We start from the raw sequence: 17,065 nt of genomic DNA, 5'->3' as shown, positions 1-17,065 counted from the left end.
GAATAGATGCTAGCTCACTCTCCCAGGCCTGTATTGACTCTGCAATGCACATTCAAACAGACTACAGCACTCAAAAGAGATTTAAAAATGTTTGTTGCTGGAGGAGTTTAAAAAGCAACTTTGCAAGTTTTAGCTTTCTTAAAAATATATTTTACAAGATATATACTATAAAATTAATATACCTTTCCATTATACACTATCCAAGGTAGAAAAACTATATAATCGGGGACTGCCAATCAGAGCCTGTTTGGATGCATGCAAGCCTTAACTGTATTTTTCTTGTTTCAAAATAGGTTGTTTCTTCTTGCTTATCTCAGTTCCTTTTCCTGTGTGCCACTGAGGATGCAGCCTTAGAAGGGATATTCAGAATGTGATGTTTTAAATATGATCTTAAGGATCTCAGAACTGCTGGATTTAATTTGTATTAACATTCTGGATGAATGTTTAAGATTTCTGAAAAAACATGAAGTGTGAATTACATTGGCAGGGAACAATAGAACATTTTTTCACATTAATATTTCAGGCACGTGAGAGTTGATGAAAGAGGGACAGACAGTTTGGTAATGTGACTTTTTCCAAGTTCCACAGAATATCAACGTGCAAGAAGCTATCTGGATCTGCTGATTCAAGGTCTGACTCTATGTATCTTTACCATTATGCTGAAATACTTTTATTGCATTTCCAGATACATACATGTACAAAAAACATACAATTAGAATATTTACATAACTATCATAAAGGGGGCAGAAAAAGCTACAATACACAGAGCAAATAGATTCAGGTTTTCTGTGGCCTGTTTTAAGTCCAGATTCTGATATCCTCATGCACATGTACCTTTCTTCAGGAACAGTCTCACTGACTTGATTGGGACTACTTATGGCGTAAGGTGCTACTCGACATGACAACAGCTATTAAATATTAGTAAAGGGTGCCAGCCAGTGCATTTTACACCCCATTCTTTTCCCCCCTTGCAGTTCAGATTTGAATTGTTTGAATTTCCCCAACCAAATCTAACACTGATGGCTTCAAGACTTCACTGTATACCATAGACACTCTTGTTTGAGGCTCATTTGTCCCCTACATAAATTTTAACTAATGAACACATGAAAATACAGACACAGGTGCTTCATATAATATTTAGTTCAAAGCAAAGTGACTTTCAACTTGAGGAAAAGAAAATGTTCTTGTCCACAGTTCATTTAACTCCCTCATCCTCCATGTGACAAGCCTGACCAGCAAGAAACATTTTCTTGCTAGGCAAAGAAAGCTTAGAAGTGAGTATCAATTTGTTTTCGCAAGGCCTTATTGTTTTATAAGTAATTTAAAAGAATGTTACAATATACATTTAGTGTGCAAAAGACAGAGAAACCTTTCATTATGAAGGGTGCAAAAGAATAGCTAGGTGCATCTGGGCAGGAAATCACCAAAATACAAATGTGAAATGTTAAAATATATATTAAAAAGGACAAAAGGGGGATAAGTTAACCAAACAGAAGACCTTTGAAGTCACTAACTTCTGGAAAAAAAAAGTCTTATGAGTTCAAAGTACCAATAAAATCACAATGTAGCAGAAAGCTGCTTAGAAATACTGTAGTTGGAATATTGTGCATATTCAAAAGGAAGAGCCAAATTCTCTCTATCAAGTGAAACCAATGGGAACTGTAATCAATTAAGGACTGCAAAATTTGGCCTTAAATTTATCTTCCTCCCTTTTTGTCCAAACCTAATATGGTCAATCAGAGAAGGTTTTAGAGGGAGAAGGGAAAACTTTTCAAACCTAATAAAAGGAAGCGTCATTTTGACTCCAAAATGTTGGCTCATACAGAAGTATTGAATAAAGGGGTCTATTTGTGCAGTTGTCCCAGAGGCACAAGACAGCCCCATCAGTCTTCATATACTAACCAGAGTAAACATTGTTAATACCTTCATGTTAACATATACAAACATAATAGCAATACATTCTTACAAAAATAAGCATCTATTTACAAGGTAAATCTGTCACTACAACTTCAAATGTGTGTATGTGAATCTCTAAAATGTTGCATTTGCCCTCCAGACAAGTGTCCATTTATAGGTGTTAAAAGTCACATTTGAGAGGAGATAGTTGTATTAATTTTATTCACAGGGCTAAAAATCTTTGAAAAGTTTGCCATGACCATTTTCAGTCCTCCAGCAGACTACATTTAAATAGAGTATTTAAAATTTGTAATGTTGTTCTTTAAATGACTAAAGTAAAGAATCAGTTGAAGAGAGAGGTCTTAATTTTTCAGTGTTTCCTGTGACCTGGTCAAAATTCTGGTGTGTTCACAATGAAAGGGATTGGGGGGAGGGGGGGCAGGAAGGAATGACCACTTTTTGGGACCGAGTTTGATCTTATCTACACTGGAATAGATCAAAATTCACTTCATTCATTTCAAGTGAGTTCCACTGGTGTAAAACCAGTGTGAGATCAGAATCAAGCTCCTTGTGTAAAAAGGTTTAAGAAACTAATTCTATATTTTCTGTTAATAGTTTAACAGACTTACTGTTTCTTCAAATGAATGTGGCAATGAATTGTTAAGGATTGCATCATGTATGCTCCAAGTTTCCTAAAGGTAGGCAAACTTGCAAAGCACCACAGAATTACTTCACTATAGCAGTAGAGCTGTACACCCATGCAGTCTCACTGTGGAAGATAGAAAATAGCCACCGTGTGGTATACCAACACTCATCCTTCATTGAGGAAGCTATGAGCCTTTCATTCATTCTTTAAATTAAGTGGTGTCAGATTGGAGCATGTATCATTTTATGAGGCTCTCTTAAGCACTCTAGCCTTGATTACAGTCAAATAGGTTAGGCTTGATTTTTTTTTTTTTTTTAAGATAATAAAAGTGATTTGAAAGCAACATTCGGCTTTTATTAGCACATAAATGTGCTTAAGGCATCTCCGTCTAAGACAAGGGGTAACCACCCCAACCTCCTAAAACCAAAAACAACCCTGTTCCAAGGAGAAGCCCATTTTAAAAGCCCTATTTAAACTGTACATTCTTAGGGCACATTCAAGTTGGTCTGTAATGGCTTGAGTAGGAGAATCATCTTTTGCAGCATGAAAGGCAACAGCAGAGGAGCGTTCGACATGGGTGTTTCCTCCTGTATTCCAGAGCTTTCCTCACCTGACATTTAGCCTCTCCGACATAGTCCTCAACTTTTTCCACATTCAGTTGAATGATGTCAAAGGTGTCAGCCTGTTGCTCCACCAGTAGTGCCACCTGCAGAAAGAGCTCATGAACCTCCCTGATGCGACTCTCCAACTTCATCAACTCCTTGTGTCGCGTCTCTATCTCATTCAATGCTGCACGAGCCCCTCTGACATCAGACAGGAGATTCTCAGAGAAAACGTCCCACTTGCCTTGCTCGATCATGTCTTCAATCTGGTTTCCGGAAACATCCTTGCCCATGATCTCCAGCTGTCTCTGGATCCGAATCTTGCAGTTTTCCCGCTGGTTCATCTCTGCCTCATTGTACTCAAACATGGCTTCCTGAAAGGCATGCATGAGGTCAACATAGTGATTCTTCGATACACGGGTTATGACAGACATCGTGCCATGTTTTGTTTCTGCATCTTCATTGAAGTCTTTCATTGTCTGGAGTTTCCTGTGGATGCCTTCTCCACGGGCCTTGATGTCTTTGGCGATGCTGTTGGTATCTCGTTTGATACTACTAAGACGCCGCATGGAGGTAAGAAAGCGATTATTTTGTTTACCTAGCCGTTTGACGTCCTCTTTCAGGTGGACGTTGTCTGTTCTGATACTCTGGATATCTTTGTAAAGAGCTGCGAGGGCATAATCAGTCTCAAACAGGAGGGTTTCATGAGGTAAACTCTCATCATCCTCATTGTTAGGAAACTGTTGGTTATAAAGCCTAGCTAACTCATACAATTCACCTAACCGGTCTTTCATCCTGCCTGTAAGCAAAGAGGGTTGGGGAGAAGGGGGAAGAAAAAACAAAAAAATTAAAGAATATATTAAATAATTTTTTTTAAGTTTCACATTTAAAGTATCTTTGCATAAAACACATCACAGAATACCATCCTCTCAACTTCCCTGCATTGCTTGACACGGGTCACTGGAATAGAGGTGCTAAGACATTGACACCCGAGTCCCCTTGTGGTGGCAATAGGGCTCAGTAATACACACCCCCCACACACACACTTAAATCATGCATTATTGACAAGTTTTTGGATGTTCAGCTTTCAATAGATAAAATAAAAAAACATTGCTATGATTCTTGTAAACAAATAATTAAGGTTTAATAAGAAGCTTGCAGTCATTGCTGTTCTACACACAGCAGTACACATCTAACTGGAAAAAACCCTCAAGATTTCTTTGCATCTAGATGCCTTCTGTACCCTGACCCTTTACTGAATCACTAACTCCAATGATCAGAAACCTTAGAATTTCTGCCTTTGCTGTTTTTGCCTCACTAAAACCTGTCAACATGTTTGCAGAGTACAAACACATGCACAAAAGGAAAGAACTGGTCCTGCTTTGAGCAGGGGGTAGGACTAGATGACCTCCTGAGGTCCCTTCCAACCCTGATATTCTATGCTTCTAGTTACAAGGATTGATATGGAGAAGTTCAGGCTGGAATTTTAGGAAAGAAGTAGAGTTCCTAAGGGAATCTATGTCAGTTAAAGCCCAATTCTGGCATCACTCAATGCACTGAATTTCTGTTAAATATAGTGAGCACTAAATGTGGAGAAGACGCAGAACCAACTCTTCATAGAGCTGAATAAAAACTAAAACTAAACATCAGATTATCCTAGTGGCACGTCTCTTCCATTATTGCAGCACTGTATGTTTATTTTCAAATTCTTGGTACTTGAGACAAATCAAAAGCAAATACAAGAGATTAAGTTTACTAAAGCAAGGTTTCTGTGGCACTGCAATTTAGAAGCTGGAATTCCATGACAAAGCCATTTAGATTAAAGAGTGACTACTGAATTAGATACGTACATGAATAATACAAAAGGCATGCTATGTCTTATGTTCTATGTTTTGACACTAAACCGAATATTACATTTTTATTTTTCAAGGGCATGTCCACACTAGCCTTTACAAAGGTGTTAACTACCATGAATTACTTTAGTGTCAGCTATTTAAGAAGGTTTAAAAAAAAACACAAAACTTAGTGCAGACACAGCCAAAGGGTATACGTGTGGATCCAGTGAAGACAGTGACAGTCAAAAAATGCAGATTTATGATCTGTTGCATAGTTTTTAAAAAGTTAAGGAACAAAAACAAAACCCTAATTGCAGCCCCCTCACACAGTTACTACCCTCTGACACACATCTTAAAGGTTTGTAGAACCGGCTTAGCAGGACTCTTGCTAGGGATTTTAAAGAGCTTTTAAGCCACAATTCTGCAAATGCTCATGCATACACTTACTCATGGAACATGAACAACTATTTAAAGACGCTAGACACATGCAAGTGTTTGCAGGATTATATATAAATTATAGTAGTATAGCTCCAGGGTAGACACTCTTACTTTGGCATAATAGTGGCTTTTTGAGTTTAGCTTTATTCCCTTCCAGGCAATAAGCTAAACAAAAACAAAACAAAAAAACCACACCAAAACAAAAACAAAACCACATTCTTTACATCTGTATAATGCTATGTCTACACTGGCAATTGAACGACAAAACTTCTGTCTTTCAGAAGTATTAACCCTCCCTGCTCCCCAAGGCAAAAGTTTTGCCACGATAAGCACCAATGTGAACAGCGCATTGTTGGCAGGAGCGCTATCCTGTTGACACCGCAAACGTCACTCTTTGGGGGTGGAAGTTTTTTTTTTTGTCAGCAGGAGAACTGACAAACAGTGGTTACACAGCACAACTTTTCTACACTACAGATAGCTAATAGCATCAAGGTGTTTGTGGTGATTTAAAAATACACACTACAGTAGCAGAAATGAGCTAAGGCACATAAACCTCATTTTCTGAGGCCAAAACAGTTTTTAATTTGTTAATTTAAATGCAGTGTTGCATGAGACATCCCCTCCCAACACCAAAAAGAAAAAGGAAAAGATATTTTTGGTCCTGTTAAGACACAGAATTCAGTCTTCCACAAAAAGCTTGTGACAAAGTAAAAATGGGGACCTAGCGTAAGATTTTGTTGCTAGGATATTTTTTTGCCTCTTTCTGCTTTAAAAGCAGGCCCAGAGCACCTTCTCATGAAACAGAATGATTTACTCCTAATGATTTTAAAAGAAGAAGAAGTTTGTCTTCCTGTTCTCATGGTCAGGTTTTATAGCCAAGTTCTACATGCCACCCTTAATGAAATGGAAAACATGAAATATGAAATTGACTTGGGCACTGTTGTGAAGTACTGGAGAGGCAGACTACGGATTGAGCCACACGAAAGGATCAAACTGCCCATGGAGTATTACAGTAGTATAAATCCAAGATAAAAAACAGAAAAATTAATTCCTTACTCTTAAAAGGATCTGAAGATTTTTTTTAAACTGCAAGAGCATTTTTAGAGAATCTAAACTATGCTTCACTCTGTGCACCATTTGTTTATTTTCTATATTTCATTCAGTTTAGAGGAAACACAAACAGGACAGTTTATAGTTTTGCTTACAAATTTGTTTCCTTTTTCAGTTATCATGCACTAGCACAATGCTAAAGTGTTTGGGGATAGCCACCACAGGAGACTATTTGACAAAAAACCCACAAACAGCAACTGAAGTTAAAAATAAAATACATAAAAAGTAAAAAAAAAAACATGTTAGAGAAATATAAATAGCTATACCCACTTCTCTCTTTAGTGAGAACTAACCCTTAAAAAAATGTGTGTCTCTTTAAAGGTTGTCTGCGCACTCAATAAGACAGAATAGCTTTGGGTTTTGTCAGATTACCTTTGAACCCTTAAGTACCACCAACTAACTTTAAATAAAAGTCCAGAGATGTCATTTTGGCCAACTACAGCTCGCCTACAGCCTTCACCACTAGTTTCACACCTTAGTATGTAGAATGGACTTAAAGGAACATTGTCAACTTATGACCACACTTCTTTACCTATGTTACTAATATCTAAAATCACTAGAAGTGTTTCTTACTGCTTGTTGGAAGGTGTGTGTGTGTGTACACGCACGTGTGCATGCATGTGTGTATGTATGATTTTCATTGTCAAAACAGAGAACTTGACTACAATGAGGTCAGTTTCATGTTTGTTTAGATTCTCACTTTTGGGTCCTCCATGCTGTAATAGTTGCATTCCCAATATTGCTGGGGAATGATTATTTTAATTAAAATGTAATTGGATTTGCGTTTAATATAAGCTGTTCTTGCAAAATGTAAAGAGTGAAAATGAACCACATTCATCTCAATCGAGTGTCACCACTGTAATCTATTAACTATGCTGTCACTTTAGCAGCAATAATTCCAGTACGGTTGTACACTGGAGTTCAGTGATGCAAAAATCTTGTACTGCCGATCATCTAGTCCATACTCAATTTCAAATGTCAAATATATAGTGATGCTGATTTGCTTTCACTAGATCTAAAATAAATAAAATCACTATTAATGGTAAGCTAATTCTCTGGGTGAGATGCAAAAGTATTAAAAACAGTGTCAGCTGAGAAAGATGTTCTCATTTAAAATCCCTTAGTGAATAAGAGGCAATATGAAGCACATGCAGACATAGTGGCTTCCATCGGAGCACTGCTCCAACTTTAATGAATTAGCTTAACACCCTTTTGAGATAAGGAGGGGTCATGATTTTATATATTATAAAGCTAATACACACACCTCCTCTACAAGGGCACTGGTTTTTGAAAGTTATTCACTTCACAACCATCAACACGGCTCCAGCATTGCTATCAAAGTATCTTCAAGAAATGCTCCAAGATTTAATTCCTTCAAAAGAGAGCAAAGAGAATTACATAGCTAGATTTATTTACATTGAGATTCTCACGTTTGTTTATAGTGTGGACCACAATTTTAGAGACTGTCTTGAGGATCATCTCCTTCCCATTCAGTCAGTCATCATGACATCCCTGTAGTAACTAGAGAAGTTACTGTACTTACATTAAAAAACGAAGTCAAGCAAGGAGTGTATTTTTAGTAGTCTTAATATGATTCAGCAGTTGGAGGTTAGGAAAGCCTGCACTATGTGACTAGCCAACTCTTCTCTCTCTCTCTGTCACACAGAGTATTTGATAGAGGGTTGCAGTTCTGGTCCATATAGTGAGTGCTCCATAAATTAGGTAAACAAGAGTAAAGCTAATCAAACCCAAATTCTAGACAGAGGGAAAGAGAACTGGATATGGGTCTATATGCACAGGCTGATCATCATAATTGTACAGCTCAACAATTAGTCTAGGGCAAGATGTTCAGTGCTTATTTAGGTGCCTAAAGATGCAGATAGATACTTTTAAAAAAAATCTCACTAGGCACCTAACTTCCCTAATCAGCATGTGAACATCGGATTTAACAGACCAACAAAGAAAAACAAAAAACCAAACAAACCCTACCTGGTGGTGGTCAAAACCTCCTGTTACAGCCCAGTAACTAGTGTTGTCAATTTAAGAAGCGGAAAAAATTTTCACACTCAACTTTTTGCAAACAGCTGAGCAAACAAGAGATATAGTTCATAATTCTACACTTATTGTAATGCCACAGTCGACTGAAAATGACTTGGAATATCATGTCAGAGAGGTTGATGCCAATTCACACTTATGGAGACAACATGTAATATGAAACTATTGCACCAAAATTCCTTCCTGGCAAGCTTGTAGAATCCTGGTTAAAGTGCCATTGTCACGTTAACATACAGAAAAAACTACATTCAGATATATGTTAAAGTTGCAAAGTCAAGCATTAAAAAAACCTGGGAAGTGCCAAGATGATTGTCTGTGCAACCTTCATTTGCTCCCCTCTTGTGCATATAGCATTGTGATCCAGTCTGTAATTATACTATCACATAATATTCCCTCCTCTCCCCCCCCACCCACCACACAGTGCCCCTGCCACATTCACTGAACAGGACGGACAGTGCTCACTGAATGAGCAGCTGTTTGATATTTATACTCCATGTATGACCCCAAGTTTTATTTATTGCACATCATTTGAGCCATGCACTGAATATAGTATTAATTTCCTCATGGGCTTTTCCATGGTACTCACTGCAATAGCTGAGTGTTCAAAAACATTAATAGTTTATCTTCAGAATAACTCTGTGGGGAAAGGTGTTAATCCTCATCTATAAAAGGGCAATAAGGCAAAGATTAAGGGCAAAACTGTCATTGGTGCACTAGTTTTGGGTGCCCAATTTGAGATGCCTAGGGCTTGATTTTTCAGATAACTGCTTTTGTGGTACTTCACATATTTGAAGCACAGCTCCCACTGACTTCAGATGCAGCAGTGACTGTTCAATATTTCTGTGAATCTGACCCCCAAAGGTCTCAAGTAGGCCACAAGTTAATGAGGAACACACAATTAGTGGTTACACACAAAGTTTAGTTTAAGAGATTTGCCCAGCATCTCAGAGCAACTCTGTGGCAGAGGCAGGAACAGAATTCAGTTCTGAAAAGTATGTGATCATGTAATTAAAAACTGGATCATAATACATACGCACAAAGGAGCTGAATTAAGGCTGCACAGGCAACTTCAATCCTGGCATTTCCTAACTTTTGACTGCTTGACTTAGCAACCATAATGTTCTTTGAATATAGTTTTTGTTTTGGTGCAATTTTGTAGGTCATCAGCAGATCCACAGAACAGACCCTCTCCCACTTCAGTTAATGGGTCATCTGGTAGCATTAAAAGGCTGTTATGTGCTGTTTGGGCAGGCCACTAGAGGAGGACGACACACACTTCACCACTTTACTGCTACTGACTGACAAAGAACTGTTGGGACTAGGGAATTCTGGGTTCTACTCCAGATTCTGAAAGAGCATGTTTTATTGGTTGCAGATTGCTGCCCCATATCACCCAGTCTGACCCTGCCATTCCTTCCCCATCTGAGCCCTTCTGTCCACTCACCTTCCTCTGCTCCAATCCTCCCAGAGCCCTCTCCTTTCTCCCTCTATTCCCAGAACGCATCCTCCATGCTGCCTGTCTCCCCCACTACACCCTTATACGTTCAAGCATGTCAGGATGTTCCCCTTTCACCACACTACCTGGGCACCACCAGGAGGTATGCAGAGCACAAGACAGATACAGTATTCCTGCTCTCAGTTCTGGTACCTGAAAGCACACCAGACTGTAGCTATAAGGAGCAGCAGTTGCAGGAAAAGTCCTTCTTGGCCCCCCAACAGCTCTGGGATGGAACATTCTCAGTCACTCTGTATGGCTGGCACATGCAGAGTCTAATCAGCACACAAGAGTTGTCAGGCTGGAGCATGCACACTGCAGCTGGAATTGAGGAAATTTTGCCACCAGCATACAAATCTCTATTGCGCATGTATGTGTAAATTACTATTTTCAAAGGCTTGTAACTTGGTCAAAGTTGGGTAGATTTTCACATCAATTGCAAAAGGCACATCCCCAACACCAAGGCAACCCAGCTGCCATATTTCAAATTCCTGCTCCAAGGCACAGACACACTAGAGTATCTCAGCAAAATGGGTATAAATGCTTTTAGCATTGTTTTACCAATGCATTTTCCCCAATCTTACTCTCAGAAACAGCCGAACCATTTTATCTAATTATAAGCAACTGAAAGCAGGGTCTTAAAATGGAGAGTATCGGGCAACCTTAGCTATGGGTGGCATTATAACTAACTAGCACTAGGGCATAAAATATTATTCTTTGATAAGTACAAGCAATAGAATTTGGTCCAGTAAAAGATGTTATCTCACCCAGCTTGTCTCTTTAATATCCTGGGACCAACAGAACTACAGTCACACTGCATACATAAGTATTGGCCTAAACATTCACCCTTTGAAATCAGTGGTAATACTCCAACTGATTTCATTTAGCCCTATGTGAACTGGTGTGAATATTTTGTACACTAGCATAAAAGGTTCACTTAGGGATATGCAGTACTGTCCAATGCTGTGATATTGTGAGGATCAAGCACAATGGGGGAGAGATTCCAGAAGACTGGAAATGGGCAAATATAGTGCCAATCTATAAAAAGGGAAATAAGGACAACCCAGGGAATTACAGACCAGCTTAACTTCTGTACCTGGAAAGATAGTGAAGCAAATAATCAATCTGCAAACATCTAGAAGATAAGGTGAGAAGTAACAGTCAGCATGGATTTGTTAAAAACAAATCACATCAAACCAACCCTGATAGCTTTCTTTGACAGGGTAATGAGCCTTGTGGATGAGGAAGAAGTGGTAGATATGGTATATCTTGACTTTAGTAAAGTTTTGATACTGTCTTGCATGGCTCTCACATAAACAAACTAGGAAAACCCAACCTAGATGGAGCTACTATAAGGTGGGTGCAAAACTGGCTGGAAAATCATTCCCAGAGAGTAATCATCAGTGGTTCACAGTCATGCTGGAAAGACATAATGAGTGGGGTTCCACAGGGATCAGTTCTGGGTCTGGTTCTGTTCAATATCTTCAATGATTTAGATAATGGCATACATACAGAGTACTTTTATAAAGTTTGTGGACAATACCAAGCTGGGAGGGGTTGCAAGTGTTTTGGAGGATAAAATTAAAATTCAAAATTATCTGGACAAATCAGAGAAGTGGTCTGAAGTACTGTAAATAGGATGAAATTCAATAAGGACAAATGCAAAGTAATCCATTTAGGAAGGAACAATCAGTTGCACACATACAAAATGGAAAATGACTGCCCAGGAAGGAGTACCGTGGAAAGGGATCTGAGTGTCACAGTGGACCACAAGCTAAATATGAGTCTGTGTAACGCTGTTCCAAAACAGCGAACATCCTTCTGAATGTATTAGCAGGCGAGTTGTAAGCAAGACACAAGTAGTAATTCTTTCGCTCTACTCAAGCCTCAACTGGAGTATTGTGTTCAGTTCTGGGAGCCACATTTCAGAAAGGATGTGGACAAACTGCAGTCCAGATAAGAGCAACAAAAATTATTAGAGGTCTAGAAAACATGACCTATGAGGGAAGATTGAAAAAATTGGGGTTTAGTCTGGAAAAGAGAAGACTGTGGAGGGACATGACAGTTTAAGTACATAAAAGGTTGTTACAAGGAGAAGGAAGGAAAATGTTCTTAATCTCTGAAGACACGACAAGAAGCAATGGGCTTAATCACAGCAAGGGAGGTTTAGGTTGGACATTAGGAAAAGTTTCCTAACTGGGAGGGTGGTTAAGCACAGGAATAAATTGCCTAAGGAGGTGGTGGAATCTCCATCATTGGAGATTAAGAGCAGGTTAGACAAACACTTGTCAGGAATGGTCTAGATAACACTAAGTCCTGCCATGAGTGCAGAGGACTGGACTAGATGACCTCTTGAGGTCCCTTCCAATTCTATGATTCTATAGAAAAAGCTGACTCAATGTCCTGGTTTAGCCTTCATTTATTTCATATGCAATTTTTAATATTCATTTTGAAATGTACACTTTCAGCAAGTCTGTCCCTGTAAAGAGTATTTTCCTTTTGCAATTCAACTGTTCACACACACACACACACACACACACACACACACACACACACAGTAGGCTACCTAATGTCTGCAACAATCAGGTTAGGTGACTGAAGCTAGATCCTCTCCTGGTGTAAATTTTAAATTTAGCGAGCTGAGAATCTGTCCCATAGTGATCTTCCCATGACAGAATGAAACTTCTGTCTATTAGCAACCACAAACAGTTTTCCCATGATGCACAGAAGGGTTACAAATTCTTGATGTGGTATGTGTTGCAATAAGATTGCAACTACATTTAGCACTCCGAAATGCCTGGTTACTGAGTGGCTTGAGCAGAGCACACTTTACATACAAGCAAAAGCGTGTCAGATAATGAGGGCTCTGAACTGATGCAGTTGCAAATATCTTGTATAGACAGGAATTTTAAACAATGGAATTCAGTGGCACAGGTGACTTATTATTCACAGTGCTGCAAGCATTCATTTCTACTATTGCTCCAGTGTTACACATGCTGCTTCACTAATTATCCTAACTCCAAGCAGCATTCACCCTCCAAATTTAAAGAGGCAAAAACCAAAACAATTGTCTCTGAAACGGCAAAGGACTAGTTTCAGTTTAGGCAGAGTTATTACTGCTTAATTCAGGCAGTCAACTAAACTCTGATGCGTATCACAGCAGGCCAGATCTTGGATGGTACATAGCACAAAAAAGTTAATTGATAAAGGAACTTACACATGCAAACAAACCACACCTTTGTTTAAATTTTAAGATGTACATGTCCAGTGCCCTTGACTTTTGAGAAGAAAGATTAGTGAAATTTCCAGAGCCTTCAATGCTCCAAAGATCAAAAACAGCACTGGGGAAATTCAGTGTATGTTTGTTCCTTTTTTGTAGCATTAATAAATTAATCCACAGGAGTAGTATTAATGAGAATTGGTTAATTGCATTTACTTCCTCAAGTACTGGTGAAAATCATAATACTAAAATGGATGTGGATATAGCAACCTGATATATGGAAACAGTGTCAGTTGCCATCTAAGAAGATAAAATACAAACATTTGTAAAATGCATTGAAACAATATACATTCTTCTTTCATCTGTAACTTCTTCCACGAAGCTAAGAGCTAATACACATTGTAACATAAGAATTGCCATATTAGATCAGACCAGTGGTCTGTTTACTCTAGTATCCTGTCTCCAGCAATAGCCAGTACCCAATGTGTCAGAGTAAGATACAAGAAACCCTGCAGTGGACAATTATGAACTTCCCTTGTGACCAGATTATTTGTTTTATAATCCATCTCAGTAGTTTTCCCACACTGTTTGTGGACAATTCAGTGCTGATGGGCTTTCACCCAGCTAGATAATTTGATTGTCCAAGCATTCCTTTATGTATATATGCACTGTTGTTGTAGCTGTGTTGGTCCCAGAATATTAGAGAGACAAGGTGGGTGAAGTAGTATCTTTTATTGGACCAGCTTCTGTTGGTGAGGGGAGATGAGCTTTCCTTTGTCTGGCAGTAGATTAGAATGCAGTCACATGTCAACAGTCTCTCACTGTTCCTTAAATTATTTTGATTTTACATAAGAGAAACAATATAACTGAAACGCTCATTTTAAAAGATGTTGACATTGACCTTGTGACAATTTTCTAATGAAATATTTCTGTTATGAAATTAGTACTTATTTGTACAGTAGATTTAAATAATTTGTCTGGTGGATGTTAATGCAAAAGTGCGATACAACACAAACTTGGGAGAACAGATAACAAATCCATGTTGTAAAAGCTAAGAAGGCTTTCACAGGAAAACGATGATCATCTCTCCAAAGGTATCACAATGCTGAGTAGAGTGCATATTGTATATTTTAAAAAGTCACTGTGCACAGCAAGTAGTAGTTGATATTGAAGTTAGTTCTTGAGATCACAGTACACTCTAAATCAAATGTTTTGAAATTATGGCCTTTGAATTATAAGAATAAAAGAAGATCACTAGCTATTTAACTATTTCTTTAGCATTTTTAGAACTTAACAGTAGCAGGGAAAAGAAGGGGATGTAAGCAGGGAAGCAAAGGCTGCGTAGGGAAAGCATCCTGTACTTCTGAAATTATCACAACTCTGTCAGCTCCCAAAACATCACTACCTGACAGCCTAGAGAAGCCATTTCTCCACCACAGCCAGCAGGCTTGTGGAGCCTCTCATCCCTCAAGCCACTTAGCTGTTTTTCCTCTCCCCCCAAAACTAGCTCTGGACAATGCTACATATACATAGGCAAAGTCATACCCTAGTAATTGGGACTCTGCCTGTCTGCCCTGGAGCGGTTCTAAGATCTCTTGCTCATAACAGAGTAGAACATACAGTCTCCAAAACCAGGAAGTGGAGCATTTTATCTAAACATTGAGAATTAAGGAAACCTTAATCATCTCATTTCTCCCCAAATTTAGAGATGTAAGTGTAAGTAAAGTCATCCTTTAACACTAACATTTAGAGACCTACAGAAATCTCATACAACTATCAAAAAAAACCAGAATATTGGTTATCCATTTCATGTTACAGCTAAGACCTGCTTCCTTTCCTCTCTGATAGGCAGAGAGAGAGAGAGATCATCCTATCCACCACTATGTTTTAAGTTACTCTACCTAGGAGTGTGTCCAGTTGACAAGGTCATAGGCCAATTCTCTTTTAAAGACTTGCTCACACACTTCTCTTTTCCATTTCCTAACAACATTTAATTAAGTTTTTCAGGATAAGCTTGCTTCCCTTCACCCAATGGAATAGCTAAATAGTGAAGTTCTTGAATACTGAGTCCCATCTCAGAGCATGATGTCATCCCAGACAAGTTAATTACCCATGTCTAAATGCCATATCTAATTCCCTGGACATGTTAGCTTTCAATGGTGCTTCCAACTTTTGATGGCTTTGTTTATCCAGTAATCCATCTTCAGGATGTCTAGGTCTTCCCCAGGTGACAAGAAGAATTAGGAATCAAAAACAAACGTTCAAACGGTTGGTGCCTCTAGCACTATGAAATGAAGCACTAACCACTTGAATGTTAATTGCCTTTGAGTGTCCTGTTTGACTAGTCCACATTTCTGTAATAGTGTTCAACAACTTCAGAGTAAGGTTGAATTGCACTTCCTGAGTAACATTTTCCAGGTCTTTCTATTCATCTCTCATATTTTCCAGGCTTATTCCATGACCCCGCCTATCTTGATATTTCCAACATACCATTTATCATGTTATCTGGATGCCAGTATTAATGAGTCCCTTACAGGTGGTACCAGCCATCTTTTGCAAGGAAAAAGTTTTATTGGACTTTTTATCCAGAAGGCTTGTGGTAAATGGGGGCCAGGAACAGGCGAGGATATAGCTACATGTATAATTGCTTTGTTTCCTTCCTTGATGTATTTATATGCCAGCAGTGGGCAAGAATTTGAAATTAAAAGTATTTATTGTTTGTTTTCTAGTAGCACCACAACATGAAAGTTAACATAGTTCCTGACATAGGCACCAACTTTATCTGGCACTGGTGGGTGCCTGTGCCTCCTGCTCCTGGCCCTGCCCCCATTCCAACCCCATCCCCAAAGTCCCAGCCCTAACTCCGCCTCCTGTCCCTATTGGATCCCTTCCCCAAATCCCCCCTGGCCCCACCTCTTCCCCCAGCATGCCATGTTCCCCCTCCTTCCCTGCCCCGCAAACCAGCTGTTTCACAGTGCAAGCACTGGGATGGAGGGGGAGAAGCAGAATGTAGCGGTGCACTCATGGAGGAAGTAGAGGTAAGATGGAGCAGGGTGGGAAGCTGCCACACCCACCAATTTTTTTCCCCGTTGTGCTCCAGCCCTGGAGCACCCACAGAGTCGGTTTCCAGCTAGTCAGAGTAGAAAGCCTGTTTTACGGCACTCAGCTAAAGATTCAAATCTCTTCAAGAGTTAATGAGACCATAAAACTCATTTTTCCAAGTTCTGTGGGAGAATTCTGTGCAGTTCATGCATCACTACTGACCAGTTTCCAGCATCCTCTGACAGTCTTCTGACCTGTATTAGTAGTAAGAGTTCCTTGGTCATCTTGGTATACTAATATGGGAAAGAGGGTATGAATAGTGGAGTCTAGCATGCTGGAAGTCACTCTGAATTTGACTGATTACAGCTAAGTAAGTTTGGTTTTTGAGTGTCTTACACCAGGGCTGCGGTGATTGAGGAAAAAAAAAAGTTTTATTCACCCTCACTATAAGGCCCATGAAACAGAGTTACCCTTAGCATTTGTCCTCTTCCCTCCCCATATTGCTGATTCTTTCGACTGAAGATAATATGTCTATGCCAAAAGCATTCTAAGGATTTGGGTGAGGATTGGGGAGAGGATAAATTAATTGGTTGCCCTTGGATGTACAGGAAAGTAATTCTACAGGCTTGTACTGGAGACTGTGCACGTCTACCAACTTTTAAAATGGTTTTGCAAGAGGCAATTATCAGAAACACTGAAGGCTTGGGGCTAGTGGACCCATTCTAG

General features: G+C 39.1%; 1 protein-coding gene across 7 annotated transcripts in view; it reads right to left on the bottom strand.

Annotated features, from left to right (window-relative positions):
- Window positions 1-647: 647 nt before the first annotated feature.
- The window catches only part of STX11 (syntaxin 11), a 31,025-nt gene continuing 14,607 nt past the window's right edge, over window positions 648-17,065 (bottom strand). For all 7 annotated transcript variants that reach the window (XM_075064014.1, XM_075064015.1, XM_032794691.1 and 4 more), the window contains one exon: window positions 648-3,943. In XM_075064014.1, coding sequence (XP_074920115.1) covers window positions 3,072-3,943 — 872 coding nt within the window. In that variant the 3' untranslated portion in view covers window positions 648-3,071. The remainder of the gene's footprint in view (window positions 3,944-17,065) is intronic.

The sequence above is a fragment of the Chelonoidis abingdonii genome, chromosome 3, assembly GCF_003597395.2.
Source record: "Chelonoidis abingdonii isolate Lonesome George chromosome 3, CheloAbing_2.0, whole genome shotgun sequence".
Classification (NCBI taxonomy): Eukaryota; Metazoa; Chordata; order Testudines; family Testudinidae; genus Chelonoidis; species Chelonoidis abingdonii.
This window is presented reverse-complemented; position numbering and strand designations above follow the sequence as displayed.